We start from the raw sequence: 24,736 nt of genomic DNA, 5'->3' as shown, positions 1-24,736 counted from the left end.
TCAGCAAACTCATAAAATATGTACACTGATCTATGACCACCATTCTTTTTTTTTTAATTTAATTAATTAATCCACACCCAAGTTAGTTAGCATATAGTGCAATAGTGATTTCAGAAGTAGATTTCAGTGATTCATCTCCTATGTATAACACTCAGGGCTCATGCCAACAAGTGTCTTCCTTAATGCCCCTTGCCCATTTAGCCCATCCCCCACCCACAACCCCTCCAGCAACCCTCAGTTTGTTCTCTGTATTCAAGAGTCTCTTACATTTTGTCCCCCTCCTTGTTTTTATATTATTTTTGCTTCCCTTCCCTTATGGTCATCTGTTTTGTATCTTAAATTCCACACACAAGTGAAGTCATATGATATTTGTCTTTCTCTGACTAATTTTGCTTAGCATAATACCCTCTAGTTCCATCCACGTAGTTGCAAATGACAAGATTTCATTCTTTTTGATTTCCGAGTAATACTCCATTGTATATATATACCACATCTTCTTTATCCATTCATCCATCAGTGGACATTTGAGTTCTTTCCATACTTTGGCTATTGTATGACTATAATTCTTAAAACCTCTTGGGGCACCTACGTGGCTCAGTCAAGTGTTTGACTTCAGCTCAGGTCATGACCTCACCGTTTGTGAGTTCAAGCACTACGCTGGGTTCTGTGCTGACAGCTTAGAGCCTGGAGCCTGCTTCGGATTCTGTGCCTCCCTTTCTCTGTCCCTCCCAACTCACACTCTGTCTCTCTCTCTCAAAAATAAATAAACATTACAAAAATTAAAACAAAACTCTTAATTCCATGAAACTCCTATTTCTAGACTATCTGCGTCTCAGCTTGCAAGTTGGGGACTAGAAAGCATGTGTCTAATAAGTATTTTATCTCACGCTTACTGCTAACATGAGTCTACTGCAACTTCCCTACCAGCTCAACTGGAGTCTTAAGAATAAAACATCTCCTAGACTCCTGTATAAACAGCAGGTAGTTTTACTAAAGGGTAACATGAATCAGAAAGCGTAAGATGGTCCTTACCACATCCAATACGGCATGGACAAATACATCCAGGTATACCGTGGTGGCCTTAGTCTGATCATGAACTGGTCTCACTTTCTTGTGATATTTCTGTAATAGCTGCTTGGTGAGACGATATAGAGTAGAATTCCTGGGATGAGGTGTATCTGTGACTAGGATTTCTGAAAAACAAAACTTAGCATCTTAGCATCTTTACAAGATTTCAGACAGTTCAGGACTTGGTGGTTCCTAACAGAACATAGTTTTCAGCTTACCCCAATCTGCTTAAATTCATAGCCAGCTGGTGGGCTTTCTGGCAGACACTTATTTAAAGCAAGCTGATGGTCTAACTGCCCAGTAGAGAAATCTCACTGTAAAGATAAATACACCAACCTGATCTCCAAGGATCTGAACTTCACCTACAATTGTTTTCACAGCAGTCTTGCGTCTTGGAGACAGAATCCTTTATTTCTGTATCACCCCCACCTACACCTACATAGAAAAAAACCTTCCTATACACTCAGCCACAAGTTATGTCCTATTTGGGTTTTTCTTTTGATTTTCCATTCACAATTCAACGGTTAAGTAGAAAATCCAAGCAGGAACATGGAGAAACCAATGGACCCAAAGATCTGTGTGGATTCTTCAATAATGGGATTAATGAGATTACAATTCACACTTTTCTTCTCAAAAAAAAAAAAATCTCTTTTTGCACTCAACTGTCTATAAATAAAACATGCTTGTCAGAAAATGAGATCTCCGCTTTGGGAAAAAATTCTTTCTGGTTCCAGAGAACAACCATTTTCTATGACCTGGGAATCCTGATTTGCAGAGGAGCAGTGATTGGTGTTGAGGCAGGGGAGGCCAGGGGAAAGGAAGCCCGGGAAGCGAGCACCAACAATTGGAAGTGACAAATTTGCGAGGGCTTCCTCTGAATTGCAAAAAGATATTTTGCTCACAAGCTCTGCCAGCTCCTGGGGGATTCAAAGCTTCGCTAAGTCATTGGACTGAAGCAAATTGCACACCTCCTGCCACAGTGCGTGAGTGAAATCTATCTGTCGTGTCCTGTGCGTGAATTCACCTCGCCTCTCAGTGGTTTTGATGGTTATTTTGATGAGCCGCTGAAGGTGTGCAGGGTCCAGCAGGAAACTGTAAATGAGATCTCTTCTCTCTGTGCAACAGTCCTGTTTCTACCCGTTTCTTTATGAATGATGTCGTGTCACTCGCCGCCGCGGGCAGCAATTTCTATGATTTATCAATGTCAGTGTGACCAAAATGCTAACCACGAGGCTGGCGGTGCGACTGCAGACTCGTTGTGGGCAGTGGAATATTCACTTTCATTACCACCAGAGCTGCAAAGCTAATGAGCAGTTTAACTTCCTAACAGTTCACCCAGGAAGACGCCTAAAATGGCATCAGCTATTCAGGCATGCAGGACTAAGGCAGGTGGCTTGCATCAGGCGTCATTTTTAAGGTTTTTGTGAACTGTGATTGTCAAAAAAATGTGCTGTGAACCTCTCCACCTGAGACCATTTCTTGCTGTTGTACCCCAGGGGAGAGAAGTCAGGTGCATAAAAGCAAAGCTGGTTTGGCGCTTTTCCCGTGAACTTTGCTTTGGGCAACTTCACTTTCACCTCGCTTGGAAGCTCCCAATTCAAGTCCCAGTCGGGGAAGTACTGAAATGTGCGTGTTCCAATACAGGAAACTATCGGAGATAGAGTGAAAGCATAATTCTGAGAAATGAATGTGTTTTCCCTACACCCTCTGCCCATAAAGACCCAAATTTTCCCTCTGTCATCTTTTCTAGGAAACAATCCATAGATACCCTATAGAATAACATAAGTTTCCAGAACATGTCAAAGTCTTTGGGTAAACAGAGAAAGTTCTGGAATCTAGAACTAGGAACAATAGAGAAACAAGCAATGATAGGAAGAAAAATAAGAAGGAAATGAAAATATGCTGAAATAAACTATAAAGGCAGAGTTCTTTGTTCAAAACAGGAAGAAATAATAAATTACATTTCTACTATGAATGCAAATTTGCCTGAGGAGAAAGATCAATTACAAGAGAGAGATTAAGGATTTAAGTGACCATTAATTAACAGTAAATTATGCCCCCTTGAAAGCTAATGTGACATTCACACAAGCACTAAATGACTCAGTTCAGTGATGTTTCAACAGAGCTGATGGAAATGATCCACAGACCCAGGAAAGATTCCTTGTTAGCACTGCCTCTGTGGATGCTAATAATTTATTTGTAAGATTTCTGGAAAGTAGAATGTGTTAGGGGACTGAGCTATGAAGCACTTTTAGGTGAAGAGAGATTTTTTTTTTAAGGTAAGAATACAATAGAATTATTCGTTTTCCTTGTTTTAACAAATTACTCTCACACCTATCTTAAAGTGTTCTGGGCACTCTGATGAAAAGAGATGTTCTTGCTTTAGTGAGTATGTCATGTCTAGGATTATTAAAAAAGAAAAGAGTTATACATCTATCTGAGGGGTTACAAGGAAATTCAGATTTAGGTGTGTGGTCTATTGAATTCCCAAATCTGACTGAATATGTGCCATATGCCAGGCACTGTGCTAAGAGCAATTGACATGGATTATCTCATTTGGCTTTTACAGCAGCCTTATGACATAGGTACCCTACAGCCCGATGCAGAGTCACTTTGCTACAGGTAAGGGACTACAGGCTCAGTGAGGTTAGTACCACCCAAAGTCCCACAGCTTGCAAATGAAGAGGTTGGAATTTAAGCACAAGTTATCTGGATCCAAAGCCCAAGCTCTTAAGCATGACACTACACTGACCTGACTCCCCCAAAATATTAGGGATAGCAGTGAGTAACCCTTCAAAAGGAAGACTGACATGTTGCATGGTGTGCATGACTGGGTAGAAACAGCCCGCTGTTATTTTCTGTGTGTGTGTGTGTGTGTGTGTGTGTGTGTGTGTGTGTGTGTGTTTAGGTCAAAAGTATCTTACATTTGCATTGCACCCTACAATTTCACAATGTTATCTTATTAGATCTTCACAAATATACAAGAGAAACATTTAACTTACAGGAAAACTGAATCTCTAAGAGACTAACTGGCTTCTTCAGAGTTACATGGCTGGTGAGTAGTGGAGTAGGAACCAAACAGGTCTCCTAACCTGGGCCTCTTACCCCAGCACACATCACCTCCAGGCAGTGGCCTTGAATTGGTGGTTGGTTCAGTGCTCTTGCATTTACAAATCATCTTGATATTAACCCAGCAAAGATTCCAAAGGGCAGATTTTTCTGCAACACATGTTCCCAGTATGATTTTTAGTCAAGTACGGATTACTAGACACCATTAAAACACATTTTCTGTCACATTTAGAACAAAAATCAAGCATAATACTACACATTAGAAAGAGATATCATTAAGAACAATTTCTTTCTTTTCCTTACCTTTTATCCTTCTATCTTACTTAGCTTAATGTTTACAATTATTTTCTGCTAAGAAACTCATCTGGCATTTAATGAAATTTCCTATTTTCATTTTTATAATTAAATAATTATTTTATCCTTGAAGTTCAACATTCAGGATTTTTATACTTTAAGGCTAAGTGGCTATTTTTCTTCTCTACCCAAGAAACACTCATTTCCAGCTGCTTTGCTACCAAATTCCTTCCTCATTGCCATAAATGATGGATTCCACTTCCACTTATATTTTAAAACATGGAAATTCCTAGATGTGAGTTCCACAAGACCCCTCAAAAAAGTGGGGTGTTGGGAAACACCAGCCTAAGTGATCTGCTTGATCTGTATGTGTCTTTAAGAATCCATTGTATCCGAACTCTAATGGCCCAATTCAGTGTTGTTAATACTGGAACCATAAAAGTGTAGTTCGGTTCCAGAAATATGGAAAAATATTTTAGTTTCTAAAGCATTTTAAGGGGAACTGTACACTTAAAACACGCAAGTTCATAGTGCTTGTCTTTTGAGATATACTCATTATCTATACAGACTTTGTACAGCTGGATGAAACCCTTAATATCAAAATGATATCCGGGCATCTATAGCCATGCTGGATCCAAGAGACTCTTTCTGTGGTCTACTAAAAGCTTACAATGAAGCCAAGACCATTTTGGATAATAAAAATGTATTATTCAGACATAAAAGCAAATCTGAAAAAGAATGCCCCAGACTATCAATGTAAATTGCTGCCAAGAAAGCCTGATTTCTAGAGAAACAGGGGCTTATCAAACAGTTTTAACATTTCAGAGCATATTAAAGCTGCCTGTACAAAGCCCCACTGTGGGCCTCTGTGTGTATGTATACATGTAGATAAAGATACAGATGTGGATATACATATACATATACGTATACATATACATATACATACACATATCTATCATCGTAGGTCTCCATGTAGCTTCAGAGGACTAGGCGTTGTACAGATGATAAATAAAAACAAACACTTGAAAAGAGTTATACAGCACAATGTAGACAAATATCATCTCTCGCTCCTAAGAGTTAATACTCAATGCCTTAAATAAAATCATTACAAGGACCCACCTGAGGCAGCCACCGGGATGAATGGCTCCACAGAGGAGCCATTGCACCTGCCGTTGTTCCCGGGCACATCCCAAAGAGAAGAAACGTAGACTTGCCTATGGGACGGAATACCACTCAATTTTTCCCAAAGGGGCCCCTCTTCACTCCGTTCTTTGCTGTTTGCCAGTTTATGCTGTCCTCGCCGGTGCTATTTTGTAAACATTGAACAGGACCAAAGGCGACGCCAGCACCACACAATGTTTCAGAATTGATGCCACAGCAATACCCCTTAACTTCTCCATTTGGTTCTGCCCCAGCATCAGATCGTGGCCAACATTTCAATTTCCCTGACAAGAGATAGCTAAGTGAAAAATGTAATCTAAGAGGAGCCCCTAAGGAGGGGACATTCCACACTAATACGGTTTCCTTTACAGCCTTTACCTAAGGCGATGATCTTGCTGACATTCAGGACACTAATTTCATTAATAATTGAGACCTAAATAGCTGTTCTAAACCAGACTTATGCAGGAGCATCTTCAGCATTTGACAATGGCTATTGGACTCTTGAATCACACAAAGCTAATGGAACCCTGTTATTGCCTAATCAAGAACAGCTGCTAACAATACAGTGGGGAAAGTGCACTCTGTCTTTCCTGAGCTCCTTTAATTAAAAGAAACGTTGATGTTTGATAAATGGGGGTGCTTCTTAAATTGTCACTGAGTATACAATCCAGAAAGTAAACCATGTATGAGAGGATCCTTCTACGCTGATTGAAGATGAGGGCTACGAAAGCTGGACATCATGTGATAAATTTTTTCTTTCATCTTTTCACTGAGCACCCATACTCTTCATTATGAAGGAGAAAGAGACCTAATTCCATATGATTCTATCTGCCACTGGTAGACCCCTAGATGCTCTAGAAACAAAACTGAATTTCATACCATTTCCAACATCTATCTGCTTTTTACTACGAGTGGGATTGTAGAGGCATAGGATTGAGATGAGTTTCACAGAGCAAACCGAGGGGAGAAATACATACCTGATCCCTGTTCTGCTAATTTATCTAGTCCCTTTGTTTACAATCTGTGAAGCTGTCTCCTTAATTTTCATCTACCAATAAAACGTAGCCCGACTGACTCCCTACTGTTGGTGGCAGGAGTTACAAATATGGAAAGGGAGGAAACTAGGATGAACCCTGAGGCGTTGAGTTGGTTTTGGAGGCATCAGTGTGAACTTGTGGTTTTCAATACATGTGGCTACATATAAAAATAAACACAGATGTCAATGTGTGTGTACAGATGTTAATACATACTTGTATCCCAAGCTCTGTGCACTGGTGAGTCTGGGAGCCAAGACACCCCAGTAGCAATGAGTATACCCGACACCCAGATCTTAGTTTCTAAATAACACACTTACCTAAAAGGAAGACATGGAGCTGAACAGGGGATGTGTGAGAAGACCCAAGAACATCTTGTTGCGTCACAAAGTAAAGAAGTGCTAAAAGAATGACAAGGAGGGGCACCTGGATGGCTCAGTCGGTTGAGCATCCGTCTTGGGCTCAGGTCATGATCTCGTGGTTTGTGGGTTCGAGCCCCGCGTCGGGCTCTGTGCTGACAGCTCAGAGCCTGGAGGTGTTTCAGATTCTGCGTCTCCCTCTCTCGCTCAAAAATAAACATTAAAAAATAATTAAAAAATAAAAGAATGATAGAGACATGTTAAAAGGGCATAGTTAGTTGAAGGATCTCCCAAAATAAAATACAAATCCACAGGGTACTTGAGAGGCTCAGTCAGTTAAGCGTCTGACTTCAGCTCAGGTCATGATCTTGTGATCGGCAGGTTTGAGCCCCACGTCAGGCTCTGTGCTGACAGCTCGGAGCCTGGAGCCTGCTTCAGATTCTGTGTCTCCCTCTCTCTCTGCCCCTCCCCCGCTCATTCTCTCTCTCTCTCTCTCTCTCTCTCTCTCAAAAATAAACATTAAAAATTAAAAAAAAAAAAGAATCCACAAGTCCATGCTGATTTAAATAAATGAATGAAATGAAGACTTTTCCTTAAGTTAGAATGCCAACTAATACATGTAGAAGGAATGTCAGAATCTTCATAGTCATAATTCACTCAAAAAACATCAGTGGCTGATAAAACCTAGCTGGCGAAAGTTTGATGAAAAACAGGACACTTACACAACATACTTATTAATCAGAATGAGTAAAAAAAAAAAAAAAAAACAACTTTCCGTGGAGAAATCTGGCAGACAACACGTTAATCAAATGATGAAAATTAACGTTACCAATCACGGGAGTTGTGTGCCATGAGATAGGAGGGACTGAGAAGACACAGCTGCACTTCTGTGATCATCCTGCCAAAAATTCAAAACTTGGATCCATCTGGAAGGAGACACCAGATAACCCCATACTGTGGGACACTCTACAAAACAGCTTATAATCTTCAAAAGTGTCAAGGTTAGGGAAGCTGAGGAAAGACGGAGAAACCGTGTCCCATAAAGCCGATTAAGGAGACATGACAACTGGGTGCAATGTGTGACTCTGGATTGGATTCTTTTGTTACAAAGAACATCTTGGGGAGACTCCGCAAAACCCAAGGTGGGGGCCTAGAGACTCCCGATTTTGATGGAATTGAGATCATGTAATGTTCTTGTTCGTAAGAATCACATTCTGAGCACTCACAGGCGACAGAGCATCATGTTGGCAAACTACTCTCAAACGGTTGGGGGCGGGATTCATTTTACTATTCTCCCAGTCTTGCTGTGTATTTGAAAATATTTCAGAAAAAAAAAAAAAAGAAATGTAACCTGGTAGTGAAAATTTGATACAAACTTATGGAAAGTTTAGAAACATCCTTGAAAGAGGATGGCCAGATAAATGGGGCTTTATCAAGAGATGTGATCACCAAAGACTGATCTGGCCACCAAAGTCCCAGCACTTTCCATGAGGAGAAAAGCAAGCTGCAGACAGACATATCTATGTACCTAGCACTTTTTATGGGAAGGTGACACAGAAGCTTCCCTTTATGCAAAGGTTTAATCGCGATGATGATCGGCATTACATTTTTGCCACACATTTTATTTTAGCAAGCCATGGTAAGTCAGACCTTCTGGGATATGCTTTCCCCTCCCTTTTCTTCTCACTTCCTCATGTACCCATCTGTTACTGGAAGGCCACTGCTAATGATGTGTAATACAGGTACATTACAACCTTCATTAGCTAATTTAACAACAGTCTGGTGATCCTGCCCATTACAGCTCTTTATTGGCTGATGAATTCTGCCAAGATGGGAACGGTTTTGTGTGACTGACTTGTTTTCAAAATAGTTTATACACAGACGCTTCCCCATCTTTCCTTGATCGCCTTGCTCTGTATCACCAAATGGCTCAGATATTTGTTTTTCCAATCTTACTGTCCTGTCTGGATTTAGTTTGTTTACTTGGTGCCTTTAGATTTGGTATCTCTTCCCTGTTCGTTTTTTTTTTTTTTTCATGAAAATTTAATTTTTCATGAAATTTTTCAGGAAAATGGTCTCTTCTCACTCATTAATACAGTACTTTTTATCCATTACTCAAAGATCTCACCACACCCCTCTAAGCTATTTAGGAAGGATGAATGTGAGGTGAACCCCGTTCAGGCCTTTCAAGCAGATCAGTGTATTAAAATGAAAAAAATGGAATTGTCAGAAGCTAAGCATTCAGCCTTCTTAAAATATCAGCTAAGAAAAAGACTTAGTAATCTGAGGTTTGAATCTGTTGTTTCTTGAATGCAGTCTAGGCTCAGGCCTGTCACTAAGAGGCTACCTAGAGATGTATTTCTTTCAGAAGTCCCGTCTCCACATTCCCAGGAGCCCTTGCACTTTGTCTCTCCATTATTTCCAAGTAAGATACAACACCTCTTAGCTGGACCAGTGTCTTTTGGAAGAAGGAGGGGGAGAGGTTTTATTATGCAAACATAATAAGAAGTGTTTATTATGCAAACAGCAACTGAGTTATGTGTCCTTTAAGACTACTAAATAGTTTTTAATTACTGCTATATCAGTAAATCCCATAAATATGCAAATGCAATTAGTTCACAAAACAGACCTTAAATATCTTTATTCCTCTCCAACAAAATTCTTTGAAGTTAATCGCTAACTCTCTTTGTTCACTCTCTTGGCAGTTGTGCTAACATTGACAGGAATTTTGACAGATGTACATATTCAGGGGAAACCACATTTTCTGAGCACATCTGGTCAGGCTGGAGCAGAAAAGTAGAAATGGACACTCTAGCCGAAATCAAATATTTAATGAGTACAGTCCCATGTGAAACTTCTTTTACTCTATAGCATTATCCTCTGAAATAAATATCAAGGTAACCACTGGGACACCACTTCAAGTACAAAGCCGCACTCAACATTTGATTTTCTTCTGGCTCAGAATTTCATTTTTAATAATAACGCACATTTTCTCCTGGTCCTTAAAAATGAATGAATGAATGAATGAGTGAATGAACGAATGAATGAACGAACGAACGAACGAACAGAGGAATAGTATCCCCCATGACCCTGGCCCTTCCTGGCTATGTGACATGGTTTTCTATGGGAAGTCATGGAACACAGGAGTCAGTTTCCCAGGCTTTGGAATCTGACACATCTCAGTTGCCCTCCCAGCCCCATCACTTGCTAGATGCTCATGGCCGTGGTCAAATTGCTTACTGTTTTTAAGCTTCAGTTTTCACATCTGTAAAAAGGGTGTAATAGGCTCTGTTTAGTTTTCTATGGCAACAAAACAAATTCCTACACACTTAGCAGCTTAAAGCCAAACTCATTTGTGAGCTCATGGTTCTGTAAGTCAGAAACCCAGGTACAGCTTGAATGGGTTCTCTGCTCAGGGTCTTAGAGGGGGAAGTCATGGTGGTATACTAGAAATGGCTCTTACTGCATCAAAAGAGCCAACTGTGGGGCGCCTGGGTGGCTCAGTCGGTTGAGCATCTAACTTCGGCTCAGGTCATGATCTCACGGTCTGTGAGTTCGAGCCCCGCATCGGGCTCTGTGCTGACAGTTCAGAGCCTGGAGCCTGTTTCGGATTCTGTGTCTCCCTCTCTCTCTGCCCCTCCCCCGTTCATGCTCTGTCTCTCTCTGTCTCAAAAATAAATAAATGTTAAAAAAAAAATAAAAAATAAAATAAAAAAAAAAAAACAAAAGAGCCAACTGTGTACGTCCCTTCCCAACTCTGTTCAGTGACATCAGGTTAGTAGCTTGAGAGCAGCCATGATGGGAATGTCTGCCACACGGACGTCGGACATCGGCAAACACTACCAGTCAGGGCTCCTCCCACCAGCTGGCTACCAAACACCTGCTAGTGTGCTATGGCCCACTCCCTTGAACTTCCAGGGTCTCACAGATACCTCCTACATTATGGCATTTATGCAAGTATATTGTGACCTTCCTGTCTCGTCCAGAATCCTGTGAATTCTTTGAAGGTAGAGCACTGTACCTAATTCATCTTTGTGTCTCCAGCACAGAGCTTGGCACCTAGTGAGTACTCATTAAATACATAAGAAGGATGGAACAAAGAGAGGGAGGGAAGAATTAACAGACGGGCAGAAAAGAAGTTTGGTTTATGCAAGAAAGAGGACACACCAAAAAGGATGAGCTTTTTCACAACCATACCCAATATGCTGTCCTTCCTCCGCCATCTCAGAAAGGATGGGCGGGAACGATGACTCGGGTTCAGAGCAAGATCGCTTTTGGTGGGTTTGGTCCAGAGCCAGCCAGCAAGCCATGCAAAGGATACACACTGGATCCAGACACAGGGAGTTCATGCCTCTTTGATTCTCTCAGAGGGTGCTAAAACTCAGGGGTCTCACAGTTACCTGGAGAGAGATGTCTGTCCCCCCGCCCAAAAAAAACTAGAGGAACACGGGATCACATGGTTTGCTGCTTCTTGTCATGCCTCTGAGACATCGGTTCCAGGATGCTGCTTCAACTGCCATGTAAGGCAGGTGGTCTTAGCAATCTGCATCGTCCAGGCCTTCTGCACACATTATGGGCCTTGAAGTCTTGCTGTGCCAGCTCTGGGCATCTCCCCGGATCTGTGGCGCACTGCAGGACCCAGGACTTCTCCATTTAGGCCCATTTAGAACTTTTCTGTGGAGAGACCACGGTCAACCACAGCAGCCAGTAAGATATTCTGGTTCGAGTCTAAATTTCTGGCTATTTCCAACTCTGCTGCGGACTCAAGATGGGGCAAGGGCTGGAGCCTGTTTTATTTATCCAGCCATCCATGTTCTCACTATGTGGGGAGTTGTGGTGGACATTGGGGAATATAAAGAAAGTTCAAGGAACCTGGAATAGAGGTGATAGATAAGAAACACTGAGCACACAATGAGATAAACACTAGCTAGCTGGTAAGTGAACTCGGGACAATGGAAGCAAAAAGAGGAGCCAGACTTGGGGTGGGGTGAGAAGAGGTGTTTCACAAATAGCATTTGTGTTGGGAAAAGGTGAGGGCAGGAAGAGTGGAACTCCCAGCAGAAGGAATAAGGTAGGAAAAGGCTGAATGGTACCTTCCCTGGGACTGCAAGCCTCCTTTTGTAAAACTGGGGAGCAGACAGAACACAGGTTTCTACCTGAACCATCCTAATTGCCCAAAGAAAGGCCAGTTGCTTTAAACATAAACACATGAAATAAAGTAAAAGAAAAGAAAATTAGGGAGCAGATAATTCTAGACTCACAAGATGAGCGGATTAACACATTCATGTTGCAAAGTGTTGAGGGAGGAATAAAACAGAAAAGGGAAATATTGTATGAGTCTGCATAAGTGCCGTTATTATAAAGCTGTCTCTAAATGGTCTGTGGCAATTATTCTAAAATGCACAACAGCTGTATTTGTCCCCTTTCTGCCACTGCTGAAATTTACACTGTCATTGCTCCAGGAGGATGGCTTGGCACTAATAACAGGCTGGCTGACTATGGCTGGAGTGTGACAGACCTCTAGTTAGAGCCCTTAAAGAGGAGAGAGGAGTGGGAAAATGAAAAGCACAGTGGAAGCCAAAGTAGATGCAGTCAGAGCACCGCCTTGTGGCAGCCATTGCACCTGCAGCTCCAGGGAACATCCATCCAACCTATTGTCCGTTGGACTTTAGTGTTCACGTTTCCACAGCTTGAAAGTCATGCCATGCCTCTATTCATGCCTCTTGTCTTCTTTGCTCTAAACATTCCTCTCCAGGTTCCCCAACACCAATTCATCTAATCTATTTCTACTTTGCTTGCAACTGTCAACAAATTCCTCTTTGCTTACTTCCTTACTCTTCCTTCTCCAAACTCTTGGTCCCAGGAGCACCCAAGTTTCCCAGTGATTCAGTGATGTTTGAAGAGGTAGTTTCTCTTTCTCCCTAAGAGTGGAAATAAAGAAAGCCTTGGCTCTCCACTTCTGAAATGTTATAAAAAGTATTATTAAAAACCATATAAGGGCGTCTGGGTGTCTCAGTTAGTTGAGCGTCCGACTTCAGCTCAGGTCATGATCTCATGGTTTGTGGGTTCGAGCCCCATGTCGGGCTCTGTGCTGACAGCTCAGAGCCTGGAGCCTGCTTCCAATTCTGTGTCTCCCTCTCTCTGTCTCTGACCCTCCCCCATGCATTCTCTCTCTCTCTCTCTCTCTCTCTCTCTCTCTCTCTCTCTCTCTCCCTCCCTCCCTCCCTCCCTCCCTCCCTCCCTCAAAAATAAACATTAAAAAGATAAGAGATGAGTTTAAAAATTTTTTAGTGTTTATTTATTTTTTGAGAGAAAGTGACAGAGTGTGAATGGGGGAGGGACAGAGAGAGAGGGACACACAGAATCTGCAGCAGGCTCCAGGCTCTGAGCTGTCAGCAAAGAGCCTGATGCAGGACTTGAACCCATGAACCCTGAGATCATGACCTGAGCCAAAGTTGGATGCTCAACCAACTGAACCACCTAGGAGCCCCAAAACTAATAAAGAATTTTAATGTTATAAAGGTCTACCTTTTCTAGAATGTCATATAGTTAGAATCATACAGTATGTAGCCATTTCAGAATCAGACTTGTAAATACAGAGAACTGATGGTTGCCAGAGGGGTGGGTTTGGGGGTTGGGCAAAATAGGTGAAGAGGAGTGGGAGATACAGGCTTCCAGTTATGGAGTGAATAAGCCACCAGAATAAAAGGCACAGCATAAGGAACATAGTCAATGGTATTGTAATAGCGATGTATCAGGATGTATCAGGACAGACCAGTAGCCACACTTGTGAACACAGCATAACATATAAACTTCTTGTATCACTATGTTGTACATATGAAACTAATGTAACATTGTGTGTCTATTATACTAAAATAAAACATAAAATAAAACCATGCATTTTCTCTAAGCACTAGGTTAGGGGCATTACACAAATTTTGATATATTGTATATTCATTACTTTTCTGTCTTAAATATTTCCTAACCTCTCATGATTTTTCTTGCCCCACAGATTATTTAGAAGTAAGTTGTTTATTTTAAAATTTGGGATGTCTTTCTAGATATTGTACGATCTTCCTCGACTTATGATGAGGTTACATCCCCATGAACCCATCATAAGTTGAAAATATCATTAAGCAGAAAATGCATTTAATACACCTAACTTACCAAACATCATAGCTTAGCCTACCTGACCTTAGCTGGGCTCACAACACTTACATTAGCCTACAGTGGGAGAAATTCATCTAGCACAAAGCCTATTTTATAATAAAGTTTAATCTCTCATATAATTTACTCAATACTATACTGAAAGTGAAAACCCAAAACCAGAATGGTTGCATGGGTATAGAATGGTTGTAGGTGGGTCAATCGTCGACCCTGGCGACCATGTGGCTGACTGGGCACGGTGGCACAAAGCTGCTGCCCAGTGTCACAACAGAGAACCATACTGTACAGCAGCAGCTCAGGAAAAGATCAAAATTCAAAATTCATAGTGGTTTCTAATGAATGTGTATCACTTTTGCACCATTGTGAGGTTGAAAAATTGTAAGTGGGATCTTCAAAAGTTGGGGACCATCCGTACTGTTCTTGACTTGCAATTTAATTTTGTTGTGGTAAAAGAACATATTCGACGATTTCAATAATCTTATTTTGATTGAGAGCTGTTTTGTGGGTTAGCATATGATTTGTTGTAAAAGCACCGTGTGTACTGAAAGGAAGGTGCAGTCTGACATCGTTGGATGTAACATTCCGTGAATAACAATTAGATCAAGGTGGTAGATAGTGTTGTTTGGGTTATATTTTTACGGTTCTTTTCTGTCTCTTGTTGCACCACTTCCTGTGGGGTGTTAAAACCTCCTACTACCATTGTGGAATTGTCCATTTCTTCTTTTTATCCTTTCAATTTTGCTTCATGCATTTTAGGAGCTCTGTTATTAGGCACATACACATTGACCCACATTTACGAATATCACGTCTTCTTGATGAAGCCATGTATCCATCATTATAAAATGGCCCCGTTTCTGATAATACTCTTTGCCACAGGTCTGTTTTGTCTGGTATTAATAACCACTGTGGCCTTTCTATGCTTATTTACGTGCTTTAACAGAATACCACAGACTGGTTGGCTTAAAAATAACAGGAACTTATTTCTCACCATTCTCGGGGCTGGAAGTCTAAGGTCAGGGTGTAAGCATGATCAAGTTCTGGTGAGGGACCTCTTCAGGGTTGCAGGTTGCTGGCTTCTTGTATCCTCATATAATGGAAAGGGGACTAGAGAACTCTCTGGGGCCATAATATATAATAAGGGCATTAATTTCATCATGAGGGCTCCACCTTCATGACCTAATCACCCCCCAGAAGGCCTCACTTCCTAATTGGGGGTTAAGATTTCAATATATGAATGGGGGGGGGGGTGGTAGAAACAAACATTCAGTCCATGGCACATGGTATGTCTTCTCTTTCCATCTACTTGCTTTCAGCCTACATGTGTGTTTATATTTAAAGCACATCTCTTACATATAGCATATTTGGGTCTTCTTTTTCATTTCATTTTGTTAATTTCTGCCTTTTAATTGGAATATTTGATCCACTAATATTTAAAGTAGTTTTTGATACGTTTGGATTTAAGTTACCCATTTTATTATTTGTATTTTATATTCTTTTTTAAAAAAAAAACTCCTCCTTTTCTGCCTACTTTTGGATTTTAACTTTTTAAAAATTTTAAATGTTTATTTATTCTTTAAATAGATAGAGAGAGAGAGAGACAGAGCACGAGCAAGGGAGGGAGGGCAGAATGGGCGACAAAGAATCTGAAGCAGGCTCCAGGCTCCAAGCTATCAGCACAGAACCTGACACAGGTCTCAAACTTACAAACCATGAGATCATGACCTGAGCTGAAGTTGGATGCTTAACCGAATAGGCCACCCAGGCACCCCTGGATTTTTTTGGTTTTTAATAAAGATTACCTATTGGCTTTTGAGCTATACTTTTTGCACAACTTTTTTTAGTGGTTATACTAGAAATTAAAATAAACATTGTTCACACAGTCTACTTTTCAAGTTACTACAGCACTTTCCCATCAAATGTAGTTACCATGCAATCATTTGGTTCCATTTACTGGCCCCTGCCATCACCATGCTCCGTTGTGTCATGTGTTACATCTAAATAGATACACACCCCACAAGACAGTGTGAAAGTTTTTCCTTTACACAATACGTACCCTACTATAAAGCCAAGTCAATGACTTTTTCATTTCAAATACTGAATGTTTAAGCTTGATTTTTTTTTCATTTTGTTATTATGTTTTATAATTATCTGTGGAGGTTCTTCCATTTTGCTTACTACAAGTATGGTTTCCTTTACTTCACAGAGCTTAGTTATCACAGACACTTTAATGTTCTTGTCTAATGGATTCTAACATCTTCATCTGGCCTGTCTTTTCTCTTGGTAAGAGGTCATATTTTCCTGGTTCTTTATATATCGAGTAATTTGGGATTGTATTCCTACATATTATGTTTGTTTTTAATGTTTTTTTATTTTTTTGAGAAAGAGAGAGAGAGCAAGAGAGAGGGAGGGTTGGGATATAGAGAGAGGGAGACACAGAATCGGAAGCAGGCTCCAGGCTCCAAGCTGTCAGCACAGAGCCCGATGCAGGGCTTGAACCCATGAACTGTGACATCATGACCTGACCTGAAGTCAGACGTTTAACCAACTGAGCCACCCAGGTGCCCCCTTATATATTATGTTTTACCGAGACTCTCAATTCTCTGTCTAAAGGATGGAGAGGGTGTTTGTGTGTGTGTGTGTGTGTGTGTGTGTGTGTGTGTGTGTGTGTAACCTCTTTCTCCAATGAATGTTGATGTTTTTGTGCTTTGGCAGTGAATTAATTTGGTGAGACTCAAACTGCAAACTGTCTCTTTTGGACACAGGCAACAGCTCAAAGCTCATCTGATTTCTTCTGTCCTTTTTGAGGTGCTTTGTGGCTGGTGGAAGCGTCAGCCAGAGACGTGGTTAGACTCTGCACAAAAACCTGGGGATCTTTTTCTCTACCTTTCTCCTCTTCACAATTCCCTCCCTTTCTTTTGGGTTGCCATGTTTGTCCTAAACTCTAGTTTTTGGTTCCTCAGGCCAGAAGCCTGGTTGGTTTTCCACTAGCACTTCAACCACCGCGTGTCATGCTGTGACTATGGTCCGTTATCTGAGTAAAGCTGAAATACTGGGGCACACACCCCTCTTCGGACCTTTCTGCCACGTTACGACTCCCTCTTGAAACCTCTATTCAAGCTCCAGATACTTCAGGTACTTTTTATTTTGTCCAGACTTTGTAACTGTTATCTGTTAGACAGCAGATTTGATAAGATCTTAATCCTCCATACCAAAAGCAACATTCTTGATTAATTTATTTTATAAATTAAAAAAAATTTTTTTTAATGTTTATATTTGAGAAAGAGACGGAGAGAGAGTGCACAAGTAGAGGAGGGGCAGGGAGAGAGGGAGACACAGAATCCGAAGCAGGCTCCAGGCTCTGAGCTGTCAGCACAGAGCCCGATGCGAGGCCCGAACTCACAAACTGTGAGATCATGACCTGAGCTGAAGTCGGACACTTAATGGGCTGAGCCACCCAGGTGCCACTTGATTAATTTATTTTAAAAAGCAACACAGTGGGGTGCCTGGGTGGCTCAGTCAGTTGGGTGTCGAACTCTTGATTTCAGCTCAGGTCATGATCTCATGGTTCACGAGTTCAAGTCCCACGTCGGGCTCCATGTTGATGGTGTGGAGCATGCTTTGGATTCTCTCTCTCTCCTCTCTGCTCCTTCCCTGTGCATGCACATATGCTAACTTTTTCTCTCTTAAAATAAATAAACTTAAAAAAAGGCAATACTATCTCAGCAACATAAAAAGAAAATAAATATAACTTGTTATGGACTGAACGTAATCATCAAAATCACAATTATTAATTACTAAGTTTTCAAGTATGAAGAAAAATAAATAAGAACTACAAGTAACAATGAATCACATAACTTCTGTAAAAAAAATGAAAGTATTTTCAGTCTGTCATTTATAAGAGGGAAAATGAGTTCTAGTAGCTGTTAAATACCAAGATAAGGGCTTACATTGTATATACATACCACATCTTCTTTAGTCATCGTTCAATGGACATTTGGGCTCTTTCCATAATTTGACTATTGTTGATAGTGTTGCTATAAATATTGGGGTACGTGTGCCCTTTCGAATCAGCATTTTTCCATCCTTTGGATAAATACCTAGTAGTGCAATTACTGGGTCATAGGATAGTTCTATTTTTAATTCTTTGAGGAACCTCCATACTGTTTTCCAGAGTGGCTGCACCAGTTTGCATTCCCATCAACAGTGCAAAAGTGTTCCTCTTTCTCCACATCCTCGCCAACACCTGTTGTTTCCTGAGTTGTTCAGTTTAGCCATTGTGACCAGTGTGAGGTGGTACCTCATTGTGGCTTTGATTTACATTTCTCTGATGATGAGTGATGTTGAGCATCTTTTCATGTGTCTGTTGGCCACCCGGATGTCTTCTTTGGAAAAGTATCTATTCATGTCTTCCACCCATTTCTTCACCGGATAATGTGGTTTTGGGTTGTTGAGCTTGATATATTCTTTATAGATTTTGGATACCAACGCTTTATCCAATATATCCTTTGCAGATATCTTCTCCCATTCTGTCTGTTGCCTTTTAGTTCTACTGATTGTTTCCTTTGCTGTGCAGAAGCTTTTTATCTTATATGCAATGGAATATTACTCAGTGATCAAAAAGAATAAAATTTTGCCATTTGCAATGTGGATGGAACTAAAGTATTATTATGCTAAGCAAATTAATTCAGTCAGAGAAAGACAAATACCATATGATTTCACGCACATGTGGAATTTAAGAAACAAAACAGATGAGCATAGGGGAAGGGAAGGAAAAATAAAAACAGAGAGGGAGGCAAACCATAAAAGACTCTTAAGTACAGATAATAAACTGAGGGTTGCTGGAGGGGAGGTCGGTGGGGGGGGGATGGGCTAAATGGGTTATGGGCATTAAGGAGGGCACTTGTTGGGATGAGCGCTGGGTGTTATATGGGAGTGATGAATCACTGGGCTCTACTCCTGAAACCAACACTACACTAACTTGAATTTAAATTAAAAAAAAAAAAAAAGGTAAGGGCTTACAACACCAAAGCTTCAGATTTTTAGTCTTTATGATAACCAAGACAGAGATTCCCAAATAATGTGTGTCCGTGGTGGGGGGGAAGCCAAAATATATGCCATATATGGCTTTTCTAGTATGGTTAAATACTAAGAATGAATTCCTAGACAAGAAAAGAAACAAAAACATCACTTTTGTTAAACTTTTGCTTCAATAAGTGCTCCTTCCCCAACCAGGAACCTCTAGCACTGGCTCTGAACAGGCAGGCTTCCTTGGTAATGTCCACAAAGTGACAGAAAGGGGCTCTTGACCTTATTCAGTTTGAGCAATGCAAATTTTGTTTTTATAAAAATCAAAACTTATTTAAGTGTCACTTCATAATGCGGAAAGTATTTTCATCACGTTCTCCCAGCGAGGTCACCACCAGATCATGGACCTGCTCACCATGATCAAGCCAGAGTGTTGGTCTGGCTGCTATTCCATTCTCTTTGTCTTGCCAATGAATTAATGAGCTTTAACATATGACAATAATTGTGGGGATCACTGTTCCTCTTTCCATAAAGTTAAGGGAACCAAATTTGAGAATCCTCTACTTCAAATAACATGACTAGTAATTTCGAGCTAAGTAACTTTTCCACATCTTTTTACTCCTTGGTACTAGAGAATCGTGATCTGCACAGACCAGCTCTCTGAACTGCCAGCCCAAAGCACGCACTACATACCTGTCCTCCTGAACACAACTGATGTCCCTTCTATGGAGTGGTGTCTCCTCACAAAAATGGCTCAAGAGTCCACTCTATTCAGGACACTGTCTTCCTTTGGTTTTCACTTTCTGGTTACTCTGGAGAAGTGGAAGAGACAATAAATACTCCAACAGACCACTGTTTCCAAATTTTAAAGTTGTTCCCTTCAACATTCCAGGTCTAAATAAAATTCTAAAACTCTCTTCTCTCATGGGAAGAAAAAAATCCCACAAAAGCAAAAACAAAAACCCATTCAACTTCTGCCCCCCTCTGGCAGAGACCATCAAATATTTTCCCCCCTTTTAACTCCACGTTGTCGCCTTTCTCTTCCAGGATGGCTCTCAGGCACCTCTAGGCCTTAAATGCCACAGAGAATGGCTTACAAAACTGAAAAAGCTACCCAGTCCCTTAAGGGCAAGGGTGTCCAGGCAGTGATCCCACCCACCTTCAATGGGGTGCCCTCTACTCCCTCTGGCTATGTTCTTTAGAAACAGATGAACCAGTTCTTATTAATGATACATACTTAGGGCTAGAGATTTGCATTTTAGTTATATCTGAAAGACTTTGGGTTATACTACGGTGAGATTCTCTAGGAATTGCTTACTTTCAAGATAAACTGCTCTGTAGTAGGATGACCAGACAATTTAACATCCAATCCTAGAAGTTAGAGGAAGGAAAAGCTACCAAAAATCATTCCGGGAAAACAGGTGGTAAACCGTAATTGCCCCAGGCAAACTGGGACCTGTGGTTAACTCCACCTATAACTAGTCTTTAATGGCCTGCCAAGACTCCCATTGTCTTACTCTCTGCTTTCTCTGTCAACTCAGTTCAGGTAATACCTCCTCCGAGAAATCTTTACAGGCTGTTTCTTCTAATGATTCATCTTTCCTGGGTTTCTTTAAGCCAGAATCTTATATTTTACCTCAGCCTATAGAAAGAGAGCTAGACTGCTTAGCTTAGAATCATGGCTCTCGTCTTTATAGGAGAAAAGTCTTGGGTAAAGTACTTTACCTTTCTCCTCATTTGTAAAGGAGGTATTAATAATAACAGCACTTCATAGGGTCTCGTGAGGATTAGTTCATACATGCAAAGCACTCAGGACACCACCTAGCCTATAAGTGCTCAGTGAAGTTATTACTTCCTCTAAAAATGTTCTGTTTTCTTCCAAGGTCAACTTATCAGATCAGTAAAAACATCTGCATTTCCGAAGGCAAGTTTGTATTAGTTACTCTGGCCTCATCTATTTTTTCAAATTCTGATATTTTGAGGAGGAAGATTTTTCACTTCAATGGGGCCCTGGGTGAAAAAATTAAGTCACCTTAAGTTCCAATTTATGCTTCTAATACTTGCTGCATTATACAAACTTCTATTTTTTTTTTCCTGGGTAGCTTTCTGGTTTTTATCTTAAATGATATTTTCGGTTTCTGTAGGAGGCCACAACTTTGACATAGAAGTCTTTCCCCAAATCTTGAAGCTAAAGAGGAAAATGTTTTATAAAATAGAATTTCTAGCTCATTGGACATCATCTAAAATATGGATTTGGGGCACACTCTGCATAAAATGGAATGGTAATATTTTTCATTTATCTTGATGATAGTTCAAATTATAATTCCAGAGAATTTTTTTAATGTTTATTTTTTTGACACACACACACACACACACACACACACACACACACACACACACACACACAGAGTGTGAGCGGGGGAGGGGCAGAGAGCGTGAGAGGGAGACACAGAATCTGAAGCAGGCTCCAGACTCTGAGCTCCAGCACAGAGCCTGACTCGGGGCTCAAACTCACAGACCGCGAGATCATGACCTGAGCCAAAGTGGGATGCTTAACTGACGGAGCCACGCAGGGGCCCCTAATTTCAGAGAATGTTAAATTTCTGCCTCATGCATCAGCCGGCATTCAAAAGGGTAACCTGCAAACTACAGAGACTTTTCTCAATATTTTTTGAGGGCACGGAAACATCATTAGAGCAAGGATTGATAGGCTTTTCATTTTAAGTTTAATGTTCTTTTAAACTTTTGTATTACTGAGTAGTTAATAAAATTTATGTAAAATGATAGAATGAACCCTCATGTAAATACCACTTGATTTATGAAACCAGAACATTAGGAGTACCTGTAAATTCCCTTATATGCCCGTTCCCTATCCCTTCCCTTCCCTTGTCTATCCCTTCCCTTCCCATCCCTTCCTTCAGAGCTTCTAGTTCAAATTTTGTGTTTATAATATTCAGGCTTTCATTTGTAGTTTAACCATATGTTTATTTCCCTAGATGACATATTATTTGATGGTTTTTGTAATTCATACAAATGGAATTACATTATGTGCCATCTTCTGTGATTTGCTTGATCCCCTACAGTACTATGTTCCTAAGATTCATCCATGATATTGCATAGCTGTAATTCACTCATTTTAACTGCTCTATAAAGTTCCATCGAATGACAACACAAAACAATTGATCAGTTTTACCGTTGATATATTTAGGTTGATCCCTGCTTCATCTGCCATTAAAAGTGTTAAGAACATCTTACACATATATCCTAACTAATGCTAAGAATTGTTCTAGGATACATACTTAGGACATGCTGAATGTGAGGCACACACAACTTCAAATTTTAGTACCAGATGCCAAATTTTTCCAAAGTGGCTGTGCTAATTTACACTACCAGCGAGTGTGTAAGTGTTCTCCCATTGCTCCACATTCTTGACCACACTTGTAATTGTGGTATTTAAAAATTTTTGCCAACTGGATGCATGACATGGCATCTTTGTGGTCTTAATTCCTGTGTTCCTCATTATCAGTGAGTTCAGCATCTTTTCAACTGCTTGGGTTTCCTTTTCTATCCAGCATCTGCACAGCATTTGGCTGTTCCTTCTATTACACTGTCTCTTTTGTAAAGGTTTTTCACCTGGTCTGGATCATCGGTTCTCAACTGGAGAATATGCCCCTTAGGGAACATTTTGCAATGTCTGGAGACATTTATGATGGTCATAGGTAGGCAGCAGAGAGCTACTGGCATCTAGTAGAGAGAGGCCAGAGATGATGCCAAAACATCCTACAGTGCATTGGACAGGCCTCAAAACAAAGAGGTATCTGGCCCCAACATGTTAACAGTGCCAAGGTTTGGAAATTTTGTTCTGGATACTAATATGTTATCAGTTACATTGTTACAATTATTTTCTCCCAGTTTGTGGATATTTTTTTCTCATGGTACCTTTTAACGAAGAGAAATTCTTAATCTTTTGTTAATTTTTTTTCAATGTTTATTTATTTTTGAGAGAAGGAGAGAGACAGAGCGTGAGTGGGGGAGGAGCAGAGAGAGACAGAGACACAGAATCTGGCTCCAGGCTTTGAGCTGTCAGCACAGAGCCCGACGCCAGGCTTGAACCCACGAACCATGAGATCATGACCTGAGCCGAAATCGGAACCTTAACTGACTGAGCCACCCAGGCGCCCTGAGAAATTCTTAATTTTAGCATTAAAGTTACCAACTTTTCTTTTATGGTTTGTACTTTTGTATCTGATTAAAAGAAGTTCTCCTATCCTCAAAGTATAATCTCCAACTGGATGTTTAAAATTTTTTTAATTTTGCTTTTTCAAAGTCTTTAATCCACCTAAAACTGGTTTCTACTTATGATGTAAGCTAAGAGTCCAAAATTAATTTTTTATACGGATAACTAGTTGTCTGAGTACCATTTATGAAAAGTCCATCTGACGCCCACTGGTCTACAATGCTGGTTTGTCAAAAATCAAGTTTGCAGAAGTACGCTTATTTCTGGTTCTTTATTATCACCTCTCAATCTGGAAGCTAAAGTTATATTCACCTTCTTATAAAAGGAAAATTGAATCCCACAGGTTAAAGGCTTTCATGAATTCTGAAGAAAACAGATTTAAGATGTTTGTTTTAGGTTTTTTTCTTTTTTAGTGTTTGTTTTCTAGAGAAACAAAAACAAGGAGATATGAGGTTGTTATTTTGCATACTAAGGCCAAATACCTTGAAAATGAAAATGAACTCATTCACCTGACTGAATGGGTAACAAACTACATTTGCCTACAGTACACATTTCAGGAAGGCCAGAAATTCGTTTTTCAAGTAGCCAAAGAGAGCCTTTTCGAAGACACTTTCAGAACACCTATAATTTAACCTTGTAATTCATCTAATTATTTAATCTAGGGGTTATAACAGAAATATCCATACTGTTTCCAAAACAGTGAGAAAGGCCATTTTCCTAACTGCTAAGAAGCTGGCCTGTAAGGACATTTCTGACTAGATTGTTCCTGGAAAGGAATCCACTGCTCAGAGAACAGTCATACCTGTCAATCAGCCTCAGCCTTCAGCTCTCAGTTCCAGTTGCTCCAAAGACAGGGGCAGAAACTATTTACAGAGTGAAACAGAGAAGAAATAGAAGTATGCATTTCCGTGTTTCTCCTTTTTTCTTTTCCTAACACGTTCCCTTCATTCTTTTATCCCACAAGCTCCACACAAGTATTCAATAACACAAAATGGGATTTTATTACAATACAAATTCTATTTTGGGTTTGAAGTAAGTCACCAACAGAAATATAAATCCATTGATTCAGAGAAAGTAACTTAGCATGGGGGCAAACAGTTTTCAGGGAAAGAAAAAAAATACAATTTCTCCTTCAGGAAAAGAGCCCCAAAACTATTATTCCCCTTTGAAATATGTCAATTACTTGCTATTGCCCCTTATTTTTTTTTCCTGAACACTCTTGAAAGGATTATCAACTAATAATGTAATTATTCTGGAGCCTTCACGTATGGGTTTCAAGAAGGAATAAGAAAAGATTTTCTGTGGTGACAGCGCATGTTCCA

At 40.4% G+C, this 24,736-nt stretch overlaps 1 protein-coding gene across 1 annotated transcript in view; it reads right to left on the bottom strand.

Annotated features, from left to right (window-relative positions):
• Positions 1-24,736, bottom strand: part of HTR3B (5-hydroxytryptamine receptor 3B) — a 56,292-nt gene that overhangs the window by 30,658 nt on the left and 898 nt on the right. The window contains 6 exon segments of the mRNA XM_042957443.1: positions 1,033-1,193; positions 4,174-4,287; positions 5,551-6,786; positions 6,947-7,027; positions 19,871-19,989; positions 24,217-24,277. Of these exon segments, the coding sequence (XP_042813377.1) occupies positions 1,033-1,193; positions 4,174-4,246 (234 nt within the window). The 5' untranslated portion in view covers positions 4,247-4,287; positions 5,551-6,786; positions 6,947-7,027; positions 19,871-19,989; positions 24,217-24,277.

The sequence above is a fragment of the Panthera tigris genome, chromosome D1 (genome assembly GCF_018350195.1).
Source record: "Panthera tigris isolate Pti1 chromosome D1, P.tigris_Pti1_mat1.1, whole genome shotgun sequence".
In the NCBI taxonomy this organism is placed as follows: Eukaryota; Metazoa; Chordata; class Mammalia; order Carnivora; family Felidae; genus Panthera; species Panthera tigris.
The sequence above is the reverse complement of the archived record's forward strand: the minus strand, read 5'-3'. Positions and strand labels throughout refer to the sequence as shown.